This window comes from Chinchilla lanigera, unplaced genomic scaffold (genome assembly GCF_000276665.1).
Source record: "Chinchilla lanigera isolate Chin_1 unplaced genomic scaffold, ChiLan1.0 scaffold00008, whole genome shotgun sequence".
Taxonomy (NCBI): domain Eukaryota; kingdom Metazoa; phylum Chordata; class Mammalia; order Rodentia; family Chinchillidae; genus Chinchilla; species Chinchilla lanigera.
This window is the reverse complement of record NW_004955409.1, coordinates 22199570-22212894: the sequence shown is the minus strand read 5'-3', so window position 1 is coordinate 22212894 and position 13325 is coordinate 22199570. Positions and strand designations below refer to the sequence as shown.

The following is a 13325-nucleotide window of genomic DNA, read 5'->3' as shown; positions in this document are numbered from 1 at the left end:
TTTAAATTAAAAATGTAAGCTTAATCATTCATAAATTAGGTCAAAATTATTTAAGACTAAAAAATAATTCATAATTTAAATATGATTTGTTCTTAATTTGCTATGTCTTATAAAAATGATAAGAGTAACTTCTAGAAAAATGTCATTTTCCTATTCTTTTACTTAAAGACCATTATTTCTAAAGAAACCCCTACATGAAGGAAAATTTAAATAGGACAATGAACACCTTGCTCTTCATATATAAACACACAAATCAGTAAGACAGAAGTCTTTTTCTTGGCTAAGTCCATGTTCAAGTAACAAAAATAGCCAAAAACAGAGACTTTGCCAAAAGCAATAAGATAACCAAATGTTATCTTATAACCAAAAGATAACCAAAACACTTTTTTGTAGCTCTAACCAAGAGTAATCCCAAGCTCAAAGAGGAAACTAGGTGGCAGAAAAAAAGCATTCACTAACAGTGACAAAAATTATCTGTTATTAATTACTTTTTTCTTTTCTAGTGGTACTGGGGATAGGACCCAGGCATTCTTTTTTGTTATTTTTATTTTTTTACAGATTCTCACTAAGCTGTCCAGGCTGGCATGCCTTCCTCCTGAGTAGCTTGGATTACAGGTGTTCACCACCATGCCTAGTTATTTTTTTTAAATAACAACTACTAAGTAATTATAATACGGGGAAAAGGAAAAAGGAGTACAAAGAAAAAAATAAAAATGATGGTTTTTTAAATAAGCAGGAAGATGGGCTGAAGGAAGAGGAAGAAAAGGGGAAAAAAGAAGAATCAAGATGTGTTACGTACAGGTAAAAATTCCCTATGATGAATGTGATCATTATGTATATCAACAGTGTACCAATAAAAATAATTTTAAAAAATTATAATACCGCTCAACTAAACTAAAATTGTGAACTCTAAAAGTATTTGTTTAACAGAGATATTATAGGCAGAACCAACTTGAAAGAGACATCATTAGTGAAATATACTTGCACAGGCCCCCCAAAAGTGAAGACAGCAAACAACTCACAACAAAATGACACACTGCTCAAACTATAAATCATACACAGGTGTCTATGGGAAACACTCGGCCTCTCGAGAGTAGAAAACAAAAGAAACTTTTCCTGAGGAGAAAGACATTCTGTAACACGCATGTTTCAAAAGGCACAGAAAGTTTCTCTCAGGAGTAATCTTTAAAGGCATAACTACAGGAATCTAACTATTAAGTTTTTAAATATTTCAAACCAAAAATATTTGACAACTTGAAAAAATGTTTCTCCAGTACTAAATAGCAATTACAGTATCATACTCCATGATATCAGTAGATATAAAAATAATCTGCATTCTTCTTCAATCAATGAGTATCTGTTTTGTAGTATGGTAAAAAGGTTTTAAAATTAAAATTACCTTAGTTCCCTTTTTTACGTATTTCGCATTGTCTTTGTCAATGTCATGCCATGATCTTATAGGTGTCTTCAATTCATCTCCAACCACCATTCCAGGCCCCTGGGTAGCAGGGCCGCCAATGAACATCATGATACGAGCACCAGTGTTGGGAAAAGTACACTATTGGAAAAAGTAATTCATCAAAAGAATTTAGAGGACAATGAAAAACAATGATCATATCTTTCTGTTATATTATTTTTAGAAAAGAGGAAAACATGTATTTCTAACCAATAAAATAATCAAATGTTTAAAATGTTTAAAAACAAAGTGTCTATGCAACTTTAAAATCCTAAGTAGTACTGAATATATGATTTTTAAATAATCTATACACGTAATCCCTACAAACAAGAACCCTTCTCCAGTTTATCTAGTTCTACAGGAGTAGAGGAAAAAAAAAAAAAAAAAAGGAGTAGAGGGGAAAAAAGCCATCTTTTTTTTGGCATTGTTGTTCCTCTCTTTTTCTCTCTCTCTGTCTCTGTCTCTCTCTCTCTGTCTCTGTCTCTGCCTATCTGTCTGGCTCTGGCTCTGGCTCTGGCTCTCTCTCTCTCTCTCTCTCTCTCTCTCTCTCAGGGGCCAGTGCTCAGGAGCAAACTAAGGACTTCATGCATAATAGCAACTGCTCTACCACCCAGATATATCCCCACCCATGTATCCTTGTTTTCTTTCTATGTTTAAAGTGTCAGTAGGACATATACATCTGAAGTTCATGAATTGAGTACTCTAGTCTATTTCTTCTTCCTCCCATGATGCCAGTGAAATGAAAGACAAAATATTGCTTAAAAAATAAGTAAAGCCCTTGACCAAATCCGAAACTGTGAATTTTGTGTCCTAGCTGCAACCAGCCACGAACTCCAACGCCATTCTGTGTTTTACTTCCTCTTGGCCCCAAGCAGCACAGGCACCAAGCAACTGACCAATCTGACAGTGGACTGGCCAACTCCCTGGGGCAGAAGCTAAGCCTCAGAATCAGCAGGTCGAGGGAGCAAGAATGGACCTGGCCTGCAGTGCACTAGCCCCAAGAGAAGCCCACAGCTACTGTAAACTACAAACACAGCTTGGTGTTTTACTCCAAAAGTGCCTCCTCTCCCAGAGGCTACAGCTGGAAAAGAAACGCTACCATATTGCCAGAGAGGGTTTGCTCAAGCTCCAGGAGGGGTTAAAACTAAGCCACCGAGGAACTACACCCAAGGGTTTCCAGCATTAAGGTGCAAAACTAGACACTGATCCACAAAACACGTAACGTTAGGGGGAAAAAGGACACCGCCCCAGCCTCTGTGGAAAGAAGCCAGGCCTGAGAGGTGGCTGGATTTAAAATGGCTGACAGCAAGTCTAGCAGCCTGCTTGACACCCAGCCCCACTGCTGCCTACACCCAACAGGAACCGGCGGTCTGAGTGCCTTCTACCAGGTGAGCAGGGTCCAACTCGGCTAGGACAGTTGCCCCTGTCTGCAGTGTACAGACAGGGCCCTCTGAAGCACAGGGGCGCCTCCCAACTGCACAGGCTGCCAAGCCAGGCAGAGAAAAGCGTAACTTGCTGGACTCCAACACTGCAGATGAGCAACCACTCATTCAAACCACTCATTCAAAAGTACAGGAGAATTTTTTTTTAACTTAATTTTTTTTCTTTCTTTTTCCATCATTGGTTTTTTGAGGTTGAGGAGGGGGGTCTCCTTTTTTTTCTTTTTCTTGTTTTTCTTTCTTTCTTTTCTCCTTTTAATTCTTTTTTCCTTCTTATTTTTTTCTTTTTCTTTATTTTGCTCTTTTTTTTCTTGATTGTTCTTTTGTTAATTTATCTAATATTATTAACTTTCTGTTATTCTGAATAGGATCCTTTATCTCATTTTTCTCATTTGCTTTTCATTTTCCATTGATTAATTTTTCAAATTCTACTATTTTCACTCTCCAGTTCCCACCCCCTTTGTCCTTACTAACACAACCATTAAGTTTTATGAGTATTTACACAGTTCAGCAACTCTATGCTATTACCATTGGATACAGTGCTATCATTAGTGGAAATATAGTTGCTGCCTTTAGTAGCTATTTATTATATGTCAATTCTTTATTTGTTTCATTGTTTATACTATCATTACAGATCTCTTTTCTATACTAAAAGTGCTACAATACTGCTTCATAGGTATGTCAACATCCAGTTTGTATTCGACCCTATGAGTACTGCTGCTTGTATTGCTATTGCCAAGGTGGCACAGTTGTTGCTGTTAACTGGCTTTCTCTGTAGGCCAATATCTGGACTGCCTTTGTGTCATTAACAATACCGCACCCATGCCTCACTGGGTGCTGGGCCAAATCCACTGCAGCCTATGCTCCCAAATAAAGTGAGGTGGTAGGATCTTGTGACAGAAGCAAAGGCCTATAGTTAGCCATGCCCAGAGTACATCACTAAAAAGCAGATACTAACTAAAGAGGTCTCTACACTAGTAACAAAGTGTGCCACTGTAATCAACACACAAACCTCAGCACCAAAAAAAAAAAAAAAAGAAAAGAAAAGAAACATGAGAGGACACAATACCAAAATGTTTCCAAAAATTGCCAAGTTCCCCAAAGACACAGGAGACATCACAGGTAAAAAATCAAACCACTCACAACCAAATTATTCAAAATTATAACAGTGGGAATTAAAAAAAACAATAAAGTACTCAACAAGCTCAAAGAAGCTATAACTAAACAGACAATGAACTTACTGAAAATCAGCAAGTTTACAGAAGATACTAAAGCTAGCTAAGCTAAGCCAAAGCATACAAAACATGAATGACCAACTTAGCAAAGAATTAAGAGTTCATGAAAAGGTTCTAAAGAGATAATACCATTCACAATAGCATTAAGAGATACTAAATACTTAGGACTTAACCCAATCAAGGAAGTGAAAGACCTCTACAATGAAAACTACAGAACCTTGAAAAAGGAGATCAAAGAGGACCCAGAAAATGGAAAGATATCCCCTGTTCCTGGACAGGCAGAACCAGTATTGTCAAAATGGCCATACTTCCAAAACTGATGTAGGGATTTAATGCAATCCCAAAGTACCAACAGAATTCCTAACAGAACTATAGAGAAAACATCTTAAAATTCATATGGAAGCAGGGTGTGGTGGCTCATGCCCGTAATCCCAGCACTTGGGAGGCTGAGGCAAAAGGATCACCACTAGTTCAAGGCCAGCCTGGGCTACATAAATTCAAGAACAGTCTGAACTATATAGTGAGACCCTGTCTCAAATCCCCCTCCCAAAAAAACTAAAAAATAAAATTCACATGGAACCAAAAGACACCCAGAAGAGCAAAAACAACCCTGTGTATCAAGAGCCAAGTGAGAAGGCATCGCAATCCCAGATAAGAAGTTATATTACAAAGCTACAGTGATAAAAACAGTATAAGATTATTAGAAAAACAGACATATGGATCAATGAAACAGAATAAAGGATGCAGAAGCAACCTGAGGCACATCCAGCTATCTTATCTTTGACAAAGAGGCCAAAAACATATAGGAGGAAATACAGTAGCACCTTGGTTCACATATGCTTTTGTTTAAGAACAACTTGGTTCACAAACAGAATCATTTGGCACATTTTGTTTTTGTTTTCAAGCTCCTCATCAGCTGACCAACAAGACTGTGGCCATCTTCTCTGCACAAACACAAACACAGCCACTTTCCCTAGAACCATAGAATGAATTAAGCTCAAGAACCAAGGTACCACAGAATAACTTCCTTAATAAGTGATGCTGGGCATACTGGCTATCCACATGCAGAAGCCTAGACCCACACATTCCACCATGTAAAATCCAAGTGGATCAAAGATCCAAATGTTAAAACAGAAACATTTAATCTCCTAGAAAATAAAACAGTAAAACTCTTAGAGACATTAGGACTTTCTCAGCTGAACCCCAATTACACAAGAAACAATATCAAGAATCAATAAATGGGATCACATCTAGTATCTAATTAAAAAGCTCCTGCACAGAAAATAAAACAACCAACAAAGTGAAGAGACAACCTACCAAATGGGAAAATATTTTTGCCAGCTATGTCTCGGAAAACAAACATCTAGAATACATAAAGAATCAAAAATATTAGACCTCCCCAAAATAAAAGACCCAATGAAATATGGGCAATTGAAATAAACAGACGCTTCTTAGAAAAAGAAGTACAAATGGTCAATAAATACGTTTTTTAAAAAATGTTCAGTATCTCTGGTCATTACGGAAATGCAAATTAAAACACCAAAATTCCATTCCTTCTCACTCCAGAAAGAATGGCTACCATTTAGAAATCAAACAATAACAAACGCAGGGGAGGCTGTGGGAGAAAAGGAACCCTTCTAAGTTGTTGGTGGGAATATAAACTAGCACAACCACTATAGAAATAAGTATGAAGATTCCACAAAAAACTAAAATTAGAAATTCCATTCAATTAAGCTATTTCCCTGCTAGGTATCTTCCCAAAAGAGTTAAAGACATCATATTACAAGGATACATGCAAACCCATGTTTACAGTAGCACAATTCAGAACTGCTAATTCTTAAAGGCAGCCTGCATGCCCATCAACTGACAGATGGATAAAGAACATGTGGTATTTATATGCAGTGGAATACTACTCTACCATAAAGAAGGATGAACTTGAGTCGTTTGTAGGAAAATGGATGCACTCTGAGACCAAAATGTTAAGTGAAATAAATCAGATACACAAGTTTAAATATTACAAGGTTTCTCTTATAGAGAAACCCAAAATATACATAAAGACCAAATAAAAAATAGATAATAGGAAGTAGGGAGATACATCTTTTGGAAATAGGAAGGGAACCAAGAGTTAGAGGGAAGGAAGACGGGATAGGCAACAGGATGAAAAAAGAACTGAGGTACATTATGCTCACGCACCAACTCCCACGAAGAATGTGATCATTAGGTAGTACATACATGTGCTAATACAAAATGAAAACTGAAAAAAGGAAATAAAATCTAAACATAAAGTATGCTACCAGTAGACCAGAAATTTTGAGGAATTCATATAAAAGACTATATTGGATAGGCAAAAAGAAATATGTATTACTAATATATATGTTATATAAATCCCAGAAATTAAAAGTAAGCTAGATCTTCTCAAGGGAATATATGAAAAGTTCCATTTGGAATTTAAAAATTAACAACCACAACCAAAAAAAGGCAGAAACAGACCAAGGAAGATACAGTGTGCATCTGTACTCTGGATATAAGGACTGATGGCAGATTTTGCCATCAGAAATTCCTGTAAACTAACCCGTGGAAAGTATGTCATCTGCCTGGAGAAGGGTTTTAGCACAGAAAACAAAAACTGAGAGATACAGAAGAGAACATGTTACAATAATTACAAAACAACCACAACCATTACAGCTCATATCTAGAAGTCCCCCCATGTGGTCCCAGGCACAAACCTCTGGAAGGTAACCGGGTGTCATACATTATAGCTGATTTGCTATTAGCAGGCTGGGTCTGGTTGAGGAGGCAGTCACTACACGTGTGATCCAGAGGATTGTATCTCCCTCCCCAGCTCTGCCTCTGCCTCCTCTGCTTCAAGGACGCCCACAGACGAGCACCTTTCCTTCCCCAGGCCCTTCCACCATGCTACTTGTGCCCTGGATCCTGCCGACTACGGACTGAAACCTCTACGAAACGTGAGCAAAAATAAACCTCTCCTGCTTGAAATTGTGGGTGTCAGGCACTGCATCCCAGAGATCAAGACACATAAAAACCTCAAGAGATTCTGAAATGAAAAACATTGGAAAAAAGCCATAGATGGGCTGAACAGCTCATCTGAAGACTGAGTTAGAGATAAAGTAAAATGGAGGAAATACCCCAGGAGTAGGAGCGAAGAAGAAAAGGATGAGGAAGAAAATAGGGATATATAAAGACGTGGATATCTAACATTAACCTAATGAATATAGAATTAAAACGACAAAAAAGTGAAGTTGAAGAATTACAGAAGTCTTCAGACTGAAAGGGCTTACCAAAAACCAAACACAACTAATGAAAAAATAAACCTGAACACAGCCTAAAGAAATTTCAGAACTCTAAAATTATAAAAAGGACATTCTAAAAATGTCTAATAAGAAAAATGAGTTTCAAAAAGAAATAGAACAAGTCTACATCAAATTATCAACAAGCTATATGTTAGAATACTAGAGAGAAGTGGCTCTAATTTCTAAATGAAGATTACTCTGAACCTAGACTTCTACAGCCACCCAACCACCAATAAAGTAAAAAGGAAAAATTAAAAACAGTTTTGGGCTTATAAGAACTCAGAGGATTTATAAAAAGGATTAACTAAGCACAACCCAAAGGAAATGAGCACATGTAGAAAAACAATTGAAAACATATTCTTAATGCGATTCTCTATTAGCAGCAAAACTGTAATGACAAAGGATTATATTTCCCTTTCTGTGTATTATATAATTATTCTGCTTTATTCCATGGTATTTATATAATCACATTAAAGTGCTTTCTTATTTCTAAATTTTATGGGCAGTTATCAGACAAAATAGAGTATATTTTTCAAGCTACATTATGGCTTCAGAACAGAATATAAATGATATAAACTGACAATTTTTAATATATGATTAACAAATCTGGGGAACACAATGAAACGTACCTTCTACTTTTCATTCTTACACATCTTGTATGTTATCTGAATATCTACAAGGTATGCTTATCACTTCTATAACTTTCTTAAACTATTTCATAAGCAGTACTCTTCATTCTGGTTACCTGAGATAATGATTACGTAAAGATTCGGCAACAATGAAGAACAAGAACAGGCCAGGTGTGATGGTGCACACCTGAAATCCCAGCACTTGGGAAGTGCAGGCAGGAGGACTGCTGTAAGTTCAAGGCCAGCCTGGACTACATAATGAGTTGAAGGCCAGCCTGAACTAAATAGTGAAACCCTGCTTCAGAAAAAATAAAAGGACAAGAACAAATAAAAGCACACCAATATACACTTTCACAAACCTAAAACACAAATTACATCCAAACTTCAAATTTTCTACATGTTAAAAAAAGCACCAAATCCCAGTGAGCTATCTCTCCCGTTCTTACTGTAAGTCTTTACATAGATCATGGGCAACTTGTAGTAAAGTACCTGAAACAGAAAAGAGAAAAGCTAGCAATGGGCCAAGAACTGCCAGATTCAAATGAAAACTTAGGAGCCCTAAAGAAAAGCTGGAAAATAATCAAAAGAATGAAAATGAAATAGCAAAGTTTTTTTTAAAAAAATGATAAAGTGCTGAAATAGAAAGCAAGCAAGGAAGATGCAATATACATATAATTAAAGTGCTTAAAGAAGGTAAAACAATTCAACACAACTAATACTTAAAACTATAATATCCAGGAAAGAACAGTGGAGAGGAATAAAATACCAGAATATACATATAGAAAGGGACCACCAGTTACTAAAAAAAAATTAATCATTAATCATTTTACTAATATAAGATAATGAAAAACTACTCATTGAAGAATAATGAGCAGTGATGCACTCAATCATACCATGTAATAAAGCCCCTACAAAAAAACCCGAAAGAATGAGGTTCTCGGAGCTTCTGGAGAACTGATGACAAGGAAGGCCTTGCAGGACAGCGTGCCTGGAGAGGGTGTGGAAGGTCCATCTCTCACTGGAAGCCACATCTGCCTATTTCTTTGTAATATACTTTACAATAAATAGGTAAATGTAAATAAAGTACTTCCTCAAGTCTATGAGCCATTCTAGAAAATTAATCAAACTTGAAGAGGGGGTTATGGGAACCCCCAGTTGATAACAGGTCAGTCAGAAGGAGAGCTGACAACCTATTAGATGCAAATGGCGTCTGAATTAGGGGCCAATCTCATGGAAGTGAACCCTTAGTCTGTGATATCTGAAGTTATCTCTACACAGATGGTACCAGAATTGAATTGAATTATAGCATATCCAGCTGGTACCCACTGCAGTACTGTTTCTTTAGTATATAGGTTAAAACCCACACACATATGAGGTGACAAAAATATCCTATATTGATTACTGACTGAGAGAGTAAAAACAAAAAGCACTCAGATTTGATCTTTTTCCTTATCCCTAGGATTACACGTACACATACATAACACACACACAGGCACACACGCACACACCAATTTCCATTCCAAAACAAATCATCATCACTACCTCAAGTAGTCCTACAGCTATGGAAAGGGCCACTCCCGAGGAACGCAAAGGTCTCTTTCCCTGGGGTACAGGCCAAGGATCTCGCTGAAGTTCTCCCAGAAGATCTGTGAGATTCATGTCTATCTTCTGTACTGGCTGTAAGAATCTGCAGAACAGAAAGTCATTTGTAAATGTGTGTGAGGTTTTAACAAACAACTAAAAACACAGTAAAATACTTCGAATACACAGCAAATTAATGGTTTTCTAACTTGCATATGCCTCAGTATCAGCTGGAATGCTTATTTTAAAATTGTCCACTAGGCCCAGTTTCTGAAGTTCGTTTCAGCAGGTCTGGGTGTAACCAAGAACCTCCATTTCAATCTAGTCCACAGGTAATGCTAATGCTGCACGTCCAGACACCACACTTTGACACAACCTTTATCAAGACACTCAAACCAAGCGCTACTTGGGGATTTCACCTTTTATCTACCCACCTACTAAGGTTTAAAGTTACTGAAATAATTATGAGAAGACTACCTCTGATTAGGTTAGAAAGTTTAGAAGAAAAAGCTACCTCTAAGATTGAGATGACAAAATGAAAAGCTTTCAGGGCCCTATTTTTCTTTCACTGCCTTGAAACCACTATGAACTCAAACACAGAAAATCAAGGATATATCAAAACTTAACTTACATCGCAATGATGAGAAAAGCAAACCATTTCAGTGACATGATTCTGCCTTAACTCTTTAAAAAATGTATTAGCGCAATACAACTATGTTCCCAAAAAGATTTAATAATATATTATTACTAAATACCTATGTTCAAATTAAGGTCACGCAATGCTTAAAGTAGCTACATTAATCACAAAATTCTGTTTGCCATAATTGACTGTTACCTGTTGGAAGGAGGTGGCTGCTGTACCTGAGCACCGCGCGTTGCTTGGGTAACCGGTACTTTCGAAAGCCCCAGCATTTCCTGAAAAGAGATTATTTGCATGATATTTACTTAATTATTTTTAGATAGATTTATCATGTGCAAGATGTTGTGTTATAAAGTAGATACACAAAAATAAAGAACACACGATCTCTCTCTCTTCAGAAACCAAACAGTTCAGCTGGGGAGACGTTGAGGAAATAACACAGTGAAAGAATCGACACAGGACATCAAAGTACAAGGTGTTATGTGAGCAGGAAGGGAAGACACTAACTCAGAATACTTCATTTCTAGTTATCAGTCAAAATGAGGCTGGGGATATGGCTCAGTGGCACGATGCGTGGCAGGCAAGCGCAAGGTCCCGAGTTTAATTCCCGGTACCAAAAAAAAAAGAAAAATAGTCAAAATAAGTTGTTCCTTTTCACAAATGGGAAAGAGACCAAGAGATAGAGGAAGCAGGGAGAGACAGGAGAGGAAGGGGATACAAGAATTAAGATGCACTGATTACATGTACCACCTCCCCAATGAGTGTAACCATTACATACTACCAACACGTACTAGTAAAAAAAAATTTTTTTTTTAAAAATAAAGGAACAGATTGAAAGACTTCAAAGAATGTATTTAGGAAAACTCTTGGATCAACCATCTTTACATAACCCTCTTTGTGTACAGCAAACATGTAATAATAAAACTTTACAAAATTTAAACAAAATCAGTTATTCTGTAACTTAAATGTCTGTACTTATAGTGTTTATCCAAACCTTTTGGCAATGTTTAAACACTGTCTACATGTGAAAGATATGTGGTAAAAAATAAATAGTCTCTGCCCTCACGGAAATTAAGATCTGCAAAAACAGAATTAATCGAGTCAACAGGAAAATGAGTATAAAATTGCAATTGTAATAAATAAATGTTATGAAGGAAAGGTAAGCCGGGCATGGTGGCGCATGCCTGTAATCCCAGCATGGGGCAGGGGGGCCTTGTGTTGAGGCAGAAGGATCACCGTCAGTTTGAGGCCAGGCTGGGCTACATAGTGCATTCAAGGGCAGCCTGAAGTACAGAGTGGGACCCCGTCTCAAAAACAAAAAAAAAGAAGAATGAAGAAAAGGTAAATGGAATCATATGCAGGAAGAGTTATAAAGTACATATACCTTGTAAATGTATATGTCATAATTTTCTAAGTTAATGTCTAACCAAACTGTGAGTTTTGTTTTTAATTTCAAGTGTGTGCAAAATCCCTCCGCAGACACAAAAATACTATTTTACTAAAGTTTTACTGAACCCAGAAATACTTAGTCATGAAGCAATATAGTAGAAAATATAAAACAATCAGAAGCACCAAATATCTTCAAAGACAAAATAAATTAATTAATCCTGCAGTATGTCTTATACTGCTATCAGGAATAGCAACAAGCAATTTTTGCTAAGGACCTACTATGCCTAGTCTTTATATATAGTATTTAAAGTCTTTATATATACTATTTACACAAATAAATTATAAGTAGATTTCTTAATTTCTATCTTACAAATAACAACTGACAATCAGAAAAACTAATTTGTCCAAGGTTACAAAACTAGTAACAAAGCAAATTTTTTATTAGTGCATGTTTGCAATACATAACGCTCACATTCATTGTAGGGAGTAAGCACATGTACATAACATTTTAGTTCGTTTTTTATTCCCTTCTCCTTCTCCACCCTCTCCATCTCTTGATCAATCTCTCATTTATAAAAATTCTATCTTCCTGTTTCCTATTATCTTTTATTTTATCTTTGATTTATTTATATTTTGAGTTTCCCATATGAGAGAAACGATCTAGTATTTCAGCTTGTGTGTCTGATTTATTTCATTTGTTGTTTTGGTTTTTGTGGGGTTTTTTGGTGCTGGTAATCAAACTCAGGAACTTGTGCTTGCCAGGCAAACATTTGTGCCACTGTGCTATATCCCCAGCTTGATTTATTTCATTTGACATTGTGGTCTCAAGTTAGCATCCACTTTCCTACAAATGACTCAAATTATCCTTCTTTATAGCACAGTAGTACACAATTATACACAAATGTAACATTTTCATTATCCATTCATCTGTTCATGGACATACAGGCCATTTCCAAGATTTAGCTATTAAGATTTGTGCTGCTATAGACATGGGAATGTATGTATTACTGCAGTGCGATGTCTTTAACTCATTCAGGAAGATACCTAGAAGGTAAATAGTTGGGTAGAATGGAATTTCTGGTTTCTGAGGAAACTGCATGCTGATTTCCATAGTGGTTGTACTAATTTACACTGTCATCAACACTGAAGAGTTCCTTTTTCCCTGCAGCCTTGCCAGCATGTCATTTGATTTCTGATGACAGTAAGATTTGTAATCTCAGTGTTGTTTCAACTTTCTTTCTCTAATGATCAGTGATGTTGAGCATTTTTTCATGTATTTATTAGCCATCTGTACTTCTGAGAAATATCTATTCATTTCAGTTACCCATTGTTTGATTTTATTTTCTAGGATCTAATTTTTTCAGTTCTTTATATATTGTAGTTTACTGTTAAAGGAATAGCTGGTCATTTTTTTCCTATTCTGTAAGTTGTCTTCAATTTGTTGGTTGTTTCCTTTGCTGTGCAGTAATTTTTTAATGATATGATCCCATTTGTTGATACTTAATGTTATTTCTTGTGCAATTATGGTTCAGTTCAGAAAATCTTTGCCCAATAGGAACCCTTCTCCACTGCTGGTGGGAATGCAGACTGGTGAAACCACTGTGGAAATCAGTTTGGAGATTCCTCAACAAACTAGGTCTAGAGG

At 36.5% G+C, this 13325-nt stretch overlaps 1 protein-coding gene across 1 annotated transcript in view; it reads right to left on the bottom strand.

Moving 5' to 3' along the window:
- Positions 1-13325, bottom strand: part of Sec23a (Sec23 homolog A, COPII coat complex component) — a gene marked incomplete at its 5' end in the record, with an annotated part of 50542 nt that overhangs the window by 30196 nt on the left and 7021 nt on the right. The window contains 3 exon segments of the mRNA XM_013510357.1: positions 1400-1558; positions 9613-9757; positions 10487-10566. Of these exon segments, the coding sequence (XP_013365811.1) occupies positions 1400-1558; positions 9613-9757; positions 10487-10566 (384 nt within the window).